We start from the raw sequence: 14,434 nt of genomic DNA, 5'->3' as shown, positions 1-14,434 counted from the left end.
TTCTGAACCAACTTATGACTCAGCCTAACTTAGGGGGAGTGAATGTCATCTGAAATTTCACTGGTGGGGATCAAAAGGCACTGTTTTCAATGCACTTCCCCACCAGTCTCTGCCATTCCGACGGAAAGCTCCGAATGAGACGAATTCTCCCCTGGTTCGGCAGGACAAGCTTTGCATACCCACAAGCGCGTCTGGCCCCTCACTCACCGTCATGCTCCTGTACTCATCTTCAAACATGTCCAAAAAGATTTCTTCTCCCTAAAAAGAAAAGAAGGAAAGAGAAGATTATGCACATTTTTTTCCCCATAAACAACAAAGTATTATAAACTCCAGTTCCAGGCTTTTGGGGCCATCTGTTTCTTATTAGCTAGTTCTCGTAAATCACCAGGAAGTGAAATACACACGTGAATAAGAACACACACACCCAAATGAAAGCCCAAATATCAAATTGCACCTCAATGCTTTTCTCCTTTTTTTCAAGCATGTGTAGTTAGATTTCTAGTGTCAAGGCAGTTAATTAAAAACAACAAAAATAACTTCATATATAATTAAAATATAAAAAGGGTTAATGTTTCAAGTATTTAACGTCATCTGCTTGCTGAGAATGGTTGGAGAAAATAAGAATCTCGGTTAAGTTGTCATGTTAAAGCTAAGAGGCTCCACACCTCTGAAAGGAAGAGTATGATTAAATATGCTTAACTCTAAAATTATACGGCTTGTTCCATTTGTTTTTGAGGCGCGCCTTTGGGGTTGTGGAGTTCCTGCAGCCCTGATGACTCTGCCCCGGAGGTCCCTCCCAGAACAGGGTGGCGGGGAGGAATTGGCTCTGAGACACACAGACCAGGGGCCAATCTCAGCCGTACCTCTTGGAGCCTCTCTTTGTTTCACTGCAAGACTGGGATGAAAGCCCACGTCTGTGCAATAGGAAGACAAAATGAGTTGATGCACACGGTCATTATGACCACCCTGGATAGGACCGCAGCGGGGGAGGGCAGGGGAGACTTGGCTGAGCGAGTCAGGGCTGTTAGAGCTGGCCTGTCTCCTAAGCGCCCTCCCCACCCCCCACCCCCCCCCCCGGCCACACACACACAGTTGGGGGTGGGAAAAGCAATAGGTCCTCTATATGTTTTTCCAGTGATCAGAACCACAGGTAAACTTGAAAGTTCTTGTGTGGTGTGAGAACCATGCAATAACCACAGAAATAGCAACCCTTGAGAATATCCATAAGCTTGTGAGATACTGTACTTAGGGTGCAAACCTTTTAGGATACAAGAGAGAAAAATCTGGGTTGGGAGAAGGGAGCTGCAATTCAACTGCAGTTCTCCTTTTGTCAGTGAGAAAGAAAAATCCTCTGGGAAGATGCCTACCTATATGTCTTCCTGTTTTTGCAATCCAGAAGCTTTCTGGGGGCCAGGGTGGGGGTGGGGGGACAGGGGAATAAACTAAGAGCAGTTATACTGGAAAGAGCTTCAAAGATGACTCTGCCGAGGACTCCTATCCTCACTGCAAGGCCAAGTGTGGTTTGGGCCGGTCTAAGGGGAGACTGGGATTTCTGCCCCGGTGCGTGGGGCCCACAGTGGTGCCACCCTTGTCTGGGCACGTCCACCGTGTTGCAGCTGCGTGGCATCATCTGATCCCGGCGAGGTACACTTCCAGATTACATGACCTGGTTTTATCTCAACGAACACTGACAATAATGGGCAGTGGCTTAAAAAGCTTCTTACAAAGAAAAAGATTCCCGTGCATATATGTATCTAGTTCACAGCAGTTTAAGGAGAGTACAAACAATGAATAACAGTGCAAGTGAATGAGAAAAGGGCGGGGCCGACGCCTTTCCTCCTCCAGGGAGGATCTCTTCATCAGCCAGAGTACAAGGGCAAACCACCACTCACTGGATCTGGAGAGATGTGATGTGGAGGCCAAAAAGTCAGAAACTACTAAGCCCGCTTGGCATATGGATTAATCCACTGTTGCTGACAAATGATGAGCCTTGCCTAAGGCTATATTATGCCTTAAGAACAGAGGTAAACAAAACCATCACAATGCAGTATCTTAAAACGAATCATCTGGAAACTGAAGACAGATCTACAAGTTTTCCAAATACTGAAAGTTACGGTGGTCCTTTACCAGCTCTCACTAAATTCATGATAAATGTTTAGAGCCTGTATGTGCACACAGGCACACTTCATTTTATTGCACTTTGTTTTACTGCTTCACAAATACTGAATTTTTTTTTACAAATTGAAAGTCCATGGCAACCCTGTGTTGTCAGATGATAGTTAGCATGTTTTAGCAATAAAGTATTTTTAATTAAGGTATGTACCTTTTTTTATACACCATGCTATCACACACTTAGCAGACCACAGTACAGTGTAAGCACAACTTTGATTAGCGCTGGGAAACCAAAACGTTTGCGTGACTCTCTTTATTGTGAAATTTGCTCTATTGTGGTGATCTGGAACCAAACCCACAGTATCTCTGAGGTCTGCCTGTACATGTATGTAAATATTACACATACATATAATTTATAAACTCATATGTAATTCAGTTATTTTATATGTATAAGCATATGTAATTCATGAACACGTAAGTTCATATGTATTATTTAGTCATATGAGTATCTGTATATAATTCATCATTTACATGTAAATTCATCAATAAACAAATTCATATATAATTGATAAATAAACAGTCCCATACTAGGGGTGAGTCCTCAAAAGTTGTACTGATACAAGAGCATGGACAGATAAGTGCAGAGACCACTGCTCCGGAGAGGATGAAATTGAACATTTTTACTCAGGACCCATAGGGTGTAAGAAATAACTGAAGACACTACAGTCTGGTTTATACGACACACACACACACTGCTGTACCCCTGAGTTCTGGCAGTTTACCTTATAGAAATGCCGCACCAGGTGGACACTTTCTTCTCGGGCTCCCTGTTAAAAGAGAGGGAGGGTGTGAGGGGGCAGGTCTACCGAGGCGAGTGAGTTGGGTAAATCACAAATTCTAAAGTCTGAGTCTATATAAGACATATGCTGGGCTAATAATCTTAATCTATAAAGTGGTTCTTCATAAGGGGGTGGGGGAGAAGGCGCTCAAAATAAAAACGGGCAAAGGACAGACGATTCAATGTGATGACATGGAAAGTTGTTGATACACAGTTACATGAGAGAAACGGGTTCTACAATATGGCCTTGATGACTCTGTTTTTATAAAAAGAAAACTTCACTTGTAAACATGTGTGTGAGTGTATGTGGTATCTGGAAAGACACACACCGAAGTGTCAACTATCATTACCTTTTACCTCTCTGTAGTTTCTAAACTTTCTAAAATAAACATGGAAAATAAGAGGGAAAACAATGAAAGCTATTTAAAACAATGAATGAACATAGTGGCACGATAAACCATAAATAAATAAATGTGTATCTGTACACGTATAAAACTTCCATAATATAAAAAGAAAAAATCCTGGAGACAAATACAGAGCCAAATACAAGAGAACTACTAAAACTCACTATTAAGTGGGCTTCTCGGGCCCATCTCAGTGGAAGGGCAGGTCCATGGGAGCAAGTGGGTAGAGGGGGCGGCAGGGGTCTGGGGCCCAGCTTCCTCCCAGTGGTGCTGCGGACCGGGCTGCGGACCAGATGCAGCAGCTTCCCAAGACCTCCTCCTACCCTCCCCCAGGGCACGGGCGCAGGAGGAAGGGGGCCTCACCTCCAGGCAGGCCAGGTGTACGTCCTTTATGATACAGCCTGTGCTGGTCACGACTTGCTGCTTTAGGAGCAGGCAGCTCAGCTCCAGCGTCGCCAACCGGATCTTGCCATCTGCAGAGCACACCAGGGTCAGCCGCGCGCACCCCGGGCTGCACGCCCTCACAGGCAGTCTCTTGCCTTCCCGACTTGGAGGTCAGCAGGTCAGCTGGCAGGTCCCCCGACATCCAGTGGGGGTACAGAGGGAACCCCCATGTGCCAACCTCCTTCCCAATCAATTACAATTGAATGTTTTCATCAAAACCGCCTGTACCAAATGCTACCCAAAGTCCCCTTATGGAGGGAGGGGAGGCAGGAAAAATGGGTAACTACTTATTACTGAAGGCCTAGAAAGTGGCCATCTGCGGTCACTTTGCTTGTCCAGCATTCCTTCCCTTTCTTCAGGGACGAGCACCCCCAGTTTCCCTTGGAGAGCCACCAGCCCTGCTCTCGGTCATGTGATTTGGGTGGAGCTGGTCCTGCTTCCCCTGTCGCAGGGGTGGGCACATCCCCCAGGCTGGTCAGGGCCATCCAGCCCCCTGGTCACAGTGACTGGGTAGGGGGCGAGCAAGGGAGCCAGTCACAGCCAGTCACAGCCAGTAAGGCTCAGTTCCACAACTTGCTGGAACCACCAGGCTCGAGACCCTCTCCTCGTGCTGGGCTGCGGAGAGGACAGGGACAGCGGTGGGGCCCTGATGGCCCGAGCACTACAGTCCGCAGTGGCCACCTCACCAGCGTGCTCTACAAACTGAACCCTGAGTCCTCCCTTCCAACAGGCTGCCCAGCGTCTCTCCTACAGCAAGTCCAGAGCCCGACAGGTGGCGGGAGCTGCAGGCAGGCATCTGGCCAAGGCAGAAGGCCACAGAGCCCAAAGGCAGGCTTGAAAACATTGTTCGAGCCCCGGACTCAGCTGTGCCTCAAGCCAGCGCCCAACAGACGTGAAGTCACACAAGCCAACAGTCTTGTTTGTTTGTTTGTATTGTCTCAGCGAGTCTCAGTTGGGTTTCTGTCAACTGCAACCAAGTTCTGACTAACACAGCCTACTGTCCTGCTGTGAGCCAGGCATGGTCTGGATGCTTTAGAGACGCTCCCTCAAGGAGTCTCTCTAAAACCCCACTGCAATGGGTGCTCTAAAGGCTGAGGTTTAGAAAAGTGAAGTGGCTTGTCCCAAGTCTCACCCTGGGCTGTGGTGGACTCCAGGTGCCCTGAATGCCAAAACCCACATCTGGCATCGTCCCTAGAAAGCACCCGTGACCGCCTGACTGAAGGGCATCCTGCTCTTAGCAAACTCCCCCTCAGCCTTTAATCTCATTTCTGGGGAGAGGCCTCCACGTGGAAGGAGGGGCCAGGAGAGGGGGTAGTTTCTAGGCCACATCTCCGAGGTCTTGGAAACAACAGGGACCAGGATGGACCACTGGGGAAAAACTCAAGGCAGACACACCGCTGCACACCTCCTTGGCTGGCCTGTAATGCTGCGTGCGTGTGTGTGTGTGTGTGTGTGTGTGTGTGTGTGTGTGTGTGTGTGTGTGTTAAGGCGGGGGTGGGGGTAGGGCGGCAAACAGGTGAGAAGAGGGAATCTGTTTGCCCAAAAATGAACTGGTTACATACGAGCAAAACCAGGCCTTCCTAAGCACGACACAACCCCAGGGGCCACCCGGGCAGAGGCTGGTTAGTCTCAGCTCGGCCGTCCTCCCGGGCCCAGCCCCACCACCACTTCTGCACCGCGGCCCAGGCCCGGCAGCGCCCACCCGCCCTCCTCCAAGCTCAGGAGTTCTCCGGAGCACAGTCTCACTCCCGCCTGCCCCTCCGCGGAGCCACGCTGTGGGCCAGGTCAGAAACGCCCCTCCTGCTGCCTCCAGGCAAGCGGACGGTGATTTTCCACCAAGACCCTTCTTCTTTTCCAAGTTCCTGCCAAGTTGCTGAGTATTCCTCCTGCTGGCCCATCTCTCCAGGGCAACAGAGGGAGCAGCAAACTCCTGAGGCCTCATCGAAGCTTCCAGATCGTCCCTCTGAGCTGCCCCAACCTCTTCTCTTCAGAAATACACCGTCTTCAGGGGGCCTGCTGATCCTCCCCACCGTGGAGGCTCCTCCCCAACACCCAGGCCATGCTCCACCTTCCCCATCACCGAGGCACGTCCAGCTCACGCAGCTCCTGCCAACCGGTCCTGGGCCACCATCCTCAGGAACGTGCTCCGCCTCCCCCAACTAGACCTCCCGTGGAAACTGACTCCACCGAGCGCCCCTCGGTCCTGAGCCACCCACATCTTTCTTGCCACCCAGGACACACTCCTCCTGGCCCTCCCCCTCCCACGCGGGGCCTGGCCCAGGCTCTGGAGCTGGCTCCCCCTCTGTGTCACCTCCAGAGATCGGTAGTGGCCCAGAGCTCAGTCCTAGACACGCCTCTCTCCTCTCCTGTGACTTTTTTTTTTTTTTTTCCTCCTGTGACTTTAAAAACCATCTGTGAGCCCCACAGTGTTAGTTCTGGCCCTGAACCCACACTGAGGTCTACATTCCATCTCCACATGGAGTCCCAGACTGCCGGGACTTCACAGACCCCCAGCCGTGGCTCCTGGAGGACAGGATCCACGTCTGTCCCCTACTTCCTACACCCTCATCCCTCGCATACAGAGGCTGGCATGCAGGAGGCACTCAATAAACACTTGTTGAGTTTACCGATACCCTTTAGGCCCTGGACCCGGTTCTCCAAGCCCCTGCACTCACTCCGCAGCAGTCACACTGTGCTTCTGGCCACCACCCCCCTTGATTCTGAGGTCCTCAGCTGCAGTCACAACCCTGGACCGCTGCCCTTCTCCTGAGCCTGACCGGGGCCCACCCCCTGGACGGCTCCTGGTCACTCAGCTCAGCGGCTCTCTCTCCACCAGGCTGCATCTCCGTCCGGCCCTTTCCTGCGCACTCACTCACGCCCCGATGGCCTCTCTCCCTGCCTTGCAATTAGGGTTGCTCAGCCTCAGCACCATTGACATTTGGGACCAGATAATCCTTTGCTGTGGGGGCCCGTCCTGTGCACTGTAGGATGTTTAGCAGCGTCCTGGCCTCTACCCACTAGATGCCAGGAGCAACCCCTCCCCAAGTTGTGACAACCAAAAATGTCCCTGGACATTGCCAGATGTCCCCTGGGGACAAAGCTGCCCCCAGTTGAGAACCACTGTGCTAGTTCATTCCACTTGCTCTTTCTAGCCCCTACTGTGGCTGCAGGTCGGTGCTGGCCAAGACCTCAGAACTAGGCTGACACGTGCCAGACACCGGGCACGTCTCGTATTATCAACCTTCCCCCTCACTCACACTCTCAGCCTAGTTCATGCTCAAATGTGGCCTTGGGCCACCCCAAGAGGAGGGTTGCAGACACAGGCAAAACTGACCAAAGCAGGGTTGAGTATGGAAGAAGAAAGAGAGGGTCTGGCACAAACACCATGGGGGAAGGAAAGAGGAGGAGACCCCGAGATGAAGACACAGCTGGACGGGAGGGGTCTGGGTGGCCCAGGACACAGGGGTATGTGGCAGGGGAATGGCTGAGGTCTGCCTGGATTCCCAGCAGGGCCAGATCTAGAAGCCAGGGCTCCTGGTGCCAGCGCGGGGCCTGGTCCCCGTAACTCCACCACCCCTGTGAACCACCCGCACGCCCGGGCACCTGGCTGGGCCGCGTTGTTCATGATCCTGATGAGTCTCTCAGCCAGTAGGTGGTTGTAGGTCGTCTTCTCGGCCGCAGTGGGCACCGGCAGCTGGATCCGCTCGAGTTTCTCAGGATCCATGCCTGGAACGGAGAGAAGGGGCCGGCTGTAAGCACAGCTGCCATACCGAGTGCCCTCCATGTCCTGAAAGGCCCCTTCGAGCGGGGCTTCCTCAACCTCGGCCGTACACGGTCCGTCTTCGTGATTCCTGCCATGACCGTGTGCTGCCTGTACTATGACTCACCTCAGAGTTTTCTGTAACTGGACCTTAAGTAAATATATTAAAACATGTATTTTCTTTTCTTTTCTTTTCTTTTTTGGCCATACCACGCAGCTTGAGGGATCTTAGTTCCCCGACCAGGGATTGAACCCAGGCCCTCGGCAGTGAAAGCGCCGAGTCCTAACCACTGGACCGCCAGGGAATTCCCTAAAACATACATTTTCTAACACTACTTGCAAATGGGAAATCAGCATGGCTGCGATACCAACAGTAACAAAGTTTTTATGTTTCAGCCAAAGACTGTTGACTGGCTACTCACTGTGGCCCGAGGCCTGCTCTGAGTTAGAAAGGGCGATCGGCAGGTACGTGAAAGGTGTTGAGGTCACACTAGCCCGACTGTGACATGCTCCTGGGCACAGTCAGAGGAGTGGGAAGGGGGTGGGAAAAGGAGAAACTCTGGCACTGCGGGCTTTGCTGCCGTTTCAGGGCTGGTCTGCGCGCCCCCCGAGGCCACCCCTGTGTGAGACCCGTCCCACAATGGGGGAAACGGACCAGACGGAAAGGAACCTACAGTTGTGCCCACCAATTGCATCTCCAGCTCTTAACACCAAACTGGAGAGCTGGGCCCCTGCGTGGGAAGCACAGAGGCGGCAGCCCCGTGCCGGGCTCACAGAAAGGCGCAAATGCGACAAAACTGACAGAGCGGGTCTACGTTTAAGGGGCAGAGGAATCACTTTTCCTCCAGGGAAATCTAACAGCATTTCAAAGACAAAGATGAGACGGGGTGGGGTGGGGGAGGGGGAGGGTGGGGGGCTTGGGAAAGGAGAGAGGGCGCGCTCAGAGTCTAACTGAACCGAGCATCACTTTTCCTAAAGCAGGACCTGGGGGCCAGGGTGACAGGACGACCTGCTGGGGTCACTTCGCCAGCCCAGGTGTGGGACAGGCAGTGCTCCAAATCCCTCTCCTTCCGCCGAGCCCAGCTCTGGAAAACTAGACTTGCAGAAAAGCTCGCAGAAACAAACATTTCACTTGCTCCACGCCTGGGGAGCTGGAAGGATTGTTTGTGCCTGAAGCACGTCTTTTCCAGTTATTCTACAAAAGGGGGGATGGTGGCACTTCTGGGAACTCTTGAAATACGGCCCCTTGAGTACTAGATGATGCTTCATTTAGAACCCTGACAAAATAGCGGAGGATAGCAGTGAGGAGCTGATTGTCTGGATTCTAAGTAACTCCCACACTCACACATTGACGTAATAAACCATAACAATATATCTTGCGCTACTGAATTCCTTCCAACTCCGAACCGGAGGTTAAGTCATGCCAAGGAGATGACACGGGTGGAGGCGGCCCGAGGGCTGGAGGTGAGCAGGTCCCCCTCTCACACCGCACCGATGTGGCTTCATCAAAAAATTTGACTGTGATGAAAATTTGACGTGTGGATTCTGTATCTCGTTTTGATGCTAAATGTCTAGCTCTGAAGCATTCTGGTTTATTAAATGGCAAGAAGGACATCAACTGAATCTTTCTGGCATTTGCTTTTTTCCAGAAATGTCAACACTGTGTGAATCTCTCTCTACCCTTTCGTTCTTGGCCCTCTGGGAACTGTCAGTCAGTGATTCTGGGGAAAACAATGGCTCCCCGGCCTGCCTGGCACATCACCCACTTCCATGACCCCCCATCCGTCATCCCACTTCAAAGAAGACGGTGCGAGGAGCCAGCTTCTGGCTCCCCTGGGAACGCAGCGGCAGCGGCAGGGCCTGGGAGACAGACTCGGACCAGCTCTTGAATTTCCATGGAGAGTTCCCTTTTTTGTCTCTTGCCTATTATTGCCCTGACTCCCTTAGAATTTGTCAAAAATGAGGAAATCTTGGGGCTTCCCTGGTGGCGCAGTGGTTGAGAATCTGCCTGCCAATGCAGGGGACACGGGTTCGAGCCCTGGTCTGGGAAGATCCCACATGCTGCGGAGCAACTAGGCCCGTGAGCCACAATTGCTGAGCCTGCGCGTCTGGAGCCTGTGCTCCGCAACAAGAGAGGCCGCGATAATGAGAGGCCCGCGCACCGCGATGAAGAGTGGCCCCCACTTGCCACAACTAGAGAAAGCCCTTGCACAGAAACGAAGACCCAACACAGCCATAAATAAATAAATAAATAAAATTAAAAATTAAAAAAGACGTTAGAACATAATAAGACACTTTAAAAAAAAAAAAATGAGGAAATCTGTGGCAAAATCTTTTCTCAACAGGAAGAAAAACCTGCCAAGGTTATCCTGACCTTCCTCGGCTAGCAGCTCCACCCTCCGTGAAGCGGGGGACCCAGGGGGACTGAAAAACCTCAAGACTTCACAGGACCAGATTCCAATGCAACCTCTTCCTTTAGTGAGGAAATTAAGACCCAGAGATGTTAAGTCACGTCCCCAAGGTCACAGACCACGTTAGAGGCCCAGTTAGAACTAGGTTGATTCCGGAGATGGACAGGATCCAGACGGGGAGGGGGTGGCACCCCCTGTGTGGTGAGCTGACCACAGCAACAGTTTGAGAGGGGCCTGCCCTCTGGTCTGACAAAAGCTACCGCCAGCCCCGCAGGGCCTCCTCGTGCCCTTGGGCTCGTTCTCTCCCAGGGTTCTTGCTGCACTGTGGCCGGGATGGAAGGGGAAAGAGCCAGGTGCCAGGTGCTGGAGGAATTTTGTTTTGATACTTACCTCTTGGACTCCCAGCCTCCTTACATGTTCAATGGGAATAATTACAGAAACTGCCCGTCCCAGGGTTGCTGTCAGGACGCAGTAAGAAGCAGCACTCGGTCACGTTCAATAGTTACCTGTCGTTACCTTGCACTGATGGGAATTTTTACTTTGAACATGGCTTAATGTAGTTCTATATCAGCTGTGTTATAAGAGGAAAGAAAGAATGAAAGAACAAAAGGACGGAAAGGAAAACAAACTAACCGAAGCTAACATCAAGCTATTTTAGAAGGCCCAGAGAAGGCACGCTGAGCTGCCTGTCGGGGGCGCGGGGGACGTGCAGCTCGGTTGGACTCTGAAGGATGAGATGCTCAGGGACGACCGGGACTTGCCAGGCCAAGGGGCAGAACTCGGGGAGAGCGGGGTCGGGGCTTTGGGTGGAAGTGATGAGGCAGAAGCCAGGGGAGGGACAGACACGGCTTGGATGCCAGGACCCCTGGAGGGCAGCCAGCGGGTGACATGATCTGGTTGTCATGGCCAACTCTAGAGCAGCCCCCATCCCCCTGGCCACTCAAGGTGATCTCCCCGCTTCCAGCACTTTCCCAAAACAGACTCCATGTTGCAACGCATCCTATGTGCAGTAGATTTTACCACCAGCCAAGGGGAGGCAGAGGGCAGGGTCCACTCCACACAACACATGGCAGGACTTTGTAAAGAACCCTCTGGGCGTCTCCGCTCTTTCCCCAGAGTTCCTGCTCGGCCAGGTGCCTCGGTCCCTCCCTGTCTCTCTCTTTTTCCCACCATGGCCTCTAAGACATTCTTCTGGGTCCAAACAAAACAGTGGCTGACAGCTGTGAATGAACAAGGTCAGTGTGACAATATGACAATGATATGCATGTGAAAGGGAAACGGCACGTGTGCAGGCGGACGGATGGACAGGCAGACAGACAGATAGACATAGACACACACACACACACACACACACACACACACACACACAGACACACAGGTTTCCAGTCACTGAGAAGCAGGTTTTGTTGCAAACCCGATCGAGTTCCTTCGCCAGCCATTTCCCTCTGACTGAAATAAACACTGTAGATAATATACTGTCCTATTTGCTTCAACCCCCTAAGTGCCGAGTGACAGACAAATTCCAGAGAAACCCAGATGCACTTCACACGGCCCGGGAAGCCGCGCTCGCACGTCCAGATTCCAGCAGACCACACGCTCCCTCGTTTCCGCCCCACCGGGGTCAGATCCCGCTCTGCCCCAGTGAGTCAGAACGGGTCTCCCTTGCCATCACTCCCACCCTACAAGCACCGGGCTGCGGACTGGCGGGGGCCAAACTCCCAACTAACTAATTCAAAGAATCCCAAATAGAAGGGAAGGGAGTGGCTCCGTGATGTCGGTAACCAGATCCTAAGCTTCCCCTCTGGGTTCTAGATTCTTCCTCCTTAGTGGAAACCCCCATTCAGGACAAGGGTAGAACAGACCCAGACCAAAGCTACATAAAAAGAAGTAGACAGACAAACCTGCCTAAAGAGACCACAATAGTGCCAGGTAAAAATAATCGTCAAAAAATTTTTTTCTTGGACTTCCCTGGTGGTGCAGTGGTTAAGAATCCTCCTGCCAATGCAGGGGACATGGGTTTGAGCCCTGGTCGGGGAAGATCCCACATGCTGCGGAGCAACTAAGCCCATGTGCCACAACTACTGAGCCTGCGCTCTAGGGCCTGCGAGCCACAACTACTGAGCCCGTGTGCCACAAGTACTGAAGCCCGTGCGCCTAGAGCCTGTGTTCCACAACAAGAAGCCTGCGCACTGCAGGGAAGAGTGGCTCCCGCTCACCGCAACTAGAGAAAGCCTGCACGCAGCAACGAAGACCCAATGCAGCCAAAAATAAATAAACAAACTAAAAAAAAAATTTTTTTTCTTTCTTTCGGTCTCCTTGGCTGGAGTCACACAAGCACTGCCAGCTTTGGAAGACTATAGACCAACTATTTCGAAAGCTAACCAGATGTTGGGCCAATTTCCAATGTACTTCCAGTTCTGATTATGTGTCAGTCGAGATCCAAAATGATATTTTGCCAACTCTCCGCATGGCAAAAGCCTCCCTTTATCCTGTTACCTTTCAACCTTTCCCATACCTCTCATCCATGTTCCAGTAACTTCTCAGCAAAACACAAAAAGCAAAAAGCCCAAGATTCCTCTTGGGTAAACAATGATAAATGGAGGGGGCAGGGAGCAGAAGGGCTAGTGGGTGGAGCAGGGGAGCCTTTAGGAAGACGAAGCTGCAAAACTCACCTCCCTTCCCCTTCCCCTGGGCCAGGGCCCTGCAGACTCGACAAAGGAGAGAGGGCTGCATCTGCTATTACAGATGTGAACCAGCCTTCACCACGGGGCCAGACGGAATCACAGCGAGAGCCTTCCTCCAACCGGTCAGCCCTTTCCACTGCGCGATATTCATTTCGGTGCAGCATCTAATCTATTATGATTTACTGGAAGGCCTGAGCTAACATTTGGTTTTTATTAACATTGCTTTTATGTTAAAATTGTCTTATGATGGAAAATCTATCAGAAAGAGACCATTTCATTAGGGGCCCTGCTTAGAGGGCACGGGTCTGGAAAAGAGAGGCTGAAGGTTAAGTGCAGCGAACTGCCTGCTGCCTAACCAAAACAGAAACCACCCACCCACCCACCGCCACCAAACGGCCCCCACCAAATGCAGACCTGTGCTCGCAGGCCAGACTGGAGCATACACCAAGCGGCAGCTTCCCTTGGGGGTGCCCCAGGCACCTGGGCCTCAGGGTGCTGAACGTGAGCTCTCCAGCTTCCGCTCCCAACCTGTTTCATAGCCCACACTCGCTGGTTCTGGAAATGGCACCACCAGTCACACAGTGGCAGGAGGCAGGGCCCTGGGCATCACACAGACTCCTGCCGTGGTGCCCCCTCCCACCCAAATCAAGCAGAAGTCTCCGCCCCCGGCCCCACGCCTCCCCTTGTCTCCCTGTCTTCGTAAATGGCCACACACAGCTGCCCCAGCGTCCCTTTCCCTCACCCCCCACATCCAGTCCATCAGCTCGTCCTGGCTGTAGCTCCAAAACGTATCGTAAAACCTTCCAATTTTTCTCCATCTCCGCGGCCAATGCGCCGTAATTCAGTCTACGTTATCCCTGCCTGGACTACTGCAACAGCTTCCTCACGAGCCTCCCAGCCTTCCCCCTTGCAACTCACTCCCCCACCCCCATTAACCGACTTTCCATCCAGCAGCCAGGGTAATCTTCCAAAAATTTCCATCTGACCATGTCACTCTTCTACTTAAAAATCCTTTAGGTGTTTCCCACTGCACTTGGAATAAAATCTAAATTCCTTTTTGCGGCCTTCAAGGCCCTTCACGATCTGGTCCCTGCCCACCTGGTCAGCCTCACCTTGACCTGCTTTCTGCTCCTCAAACCTGTAAGGTCTTTTGCACCTCAGGGTCTTTGCACAGGCTGTTCCCTTTGCCGGGAGCACTCCTGCCTCAGATCTTTGCAGAGCCGACTCTTTCCCATTCTTCAGGCCTCAGCTCTGATGTCTGTTCCTCAGAGAAGCCTTCCCTGACCACCCAAGCTAGTGACCCCTGCACCACCACCCCTGGCTCCCTCCACAATCACAGATCACACCCGTCACGCTGCCTTCTCCTCCACCACTGTCGCCTTGCTCCCTCTGCAGCAGCCACACTCGCCACCAGGAAAATCTCTGTTTGGTTCACCGCTGTGTTCTCAATATTAACCACAGTGCCTGGCATCTAAGAAGGGCTTCGGAAATATTTGTCAGAAGGCTGAATGAGTAAATACATGAAAAGCATTAGCAGGAAGTGGAAGAAGGAATTAAATTCCCTCGAATACGGAGTCCCACTCTTTTAGGAAGAAAGAGAGGTGGGCTCCCCAGCAGGACCTCGGCAGGGTCGTCTCTCTGGCCACATCGTGGACGAAGGGGCGTGGTGAGCCAGCCAGCACTTCTCCACTCCCCAGCACACGGCGGGGCTCCTGGAAGGAAGCCCGCTCAGAAAGCCAGCCCCCCGTAAGACGAAGTGTTCACCCACGTGCCCCCTGGAC

At 52.2% G+C, this 14,434-nt stretch overlaps 1 protein-coding gene across 4 annotated transcripts in view; it reads right to left on the bottom strand.

The window, feature by feature from the left end:
- The window catches only part of CLEC16A (C-type lectin domain containing 16A), a 209,345-nt gene that overhangs the window by 115,587 nt on the left and 79,324 nt on the right, over positions 1-14,434 (bottom strand). For all 4 annotated transcript variants that reach the window (XM_059898662.1, XM_059898664.1, XM_059898663.1 and 1 more), the window contains exons 13-16: positions 7,402-7,524; positions 3,718-3,827; positions 2,895-2,939; positions 208-258 (exon numbers count right to left, since the gene is read on the bottom strand). In XM_059898662.1, the coding sequence (XP_059754645.1) occupies positions 208-258; positions 2,895-2,939; positions 3,718-3,827; positions 7,402-7,524 (329 nt within the window). The remainder of the gene's footprint in view (positions 1-207; positions 259-2,894; positions 2,940-3,717; positions 3,828-7,401; positions 7,525-14,434) is intronic.

Source organism: Balaenoptera ricei, chromosome 15 (assembly GCF_028023285.1).
Source record: "Balaenoptera ricei isolate mBalRic1 chromosome 15, mBalRic1.hap2, whole genome shotgun sequence".
NCBI lineage: Eukaryota > Metazoa > Chordata > Mammalia > Artiodactyla > Balaenopteridae > Balaenoptera > Balaenoptera ricei.
The sequence above is the reverse complement of the archived record's forward strand: the minus strand, read 5'-3'. Positions and strand labels throughout refer to the sequence as shown.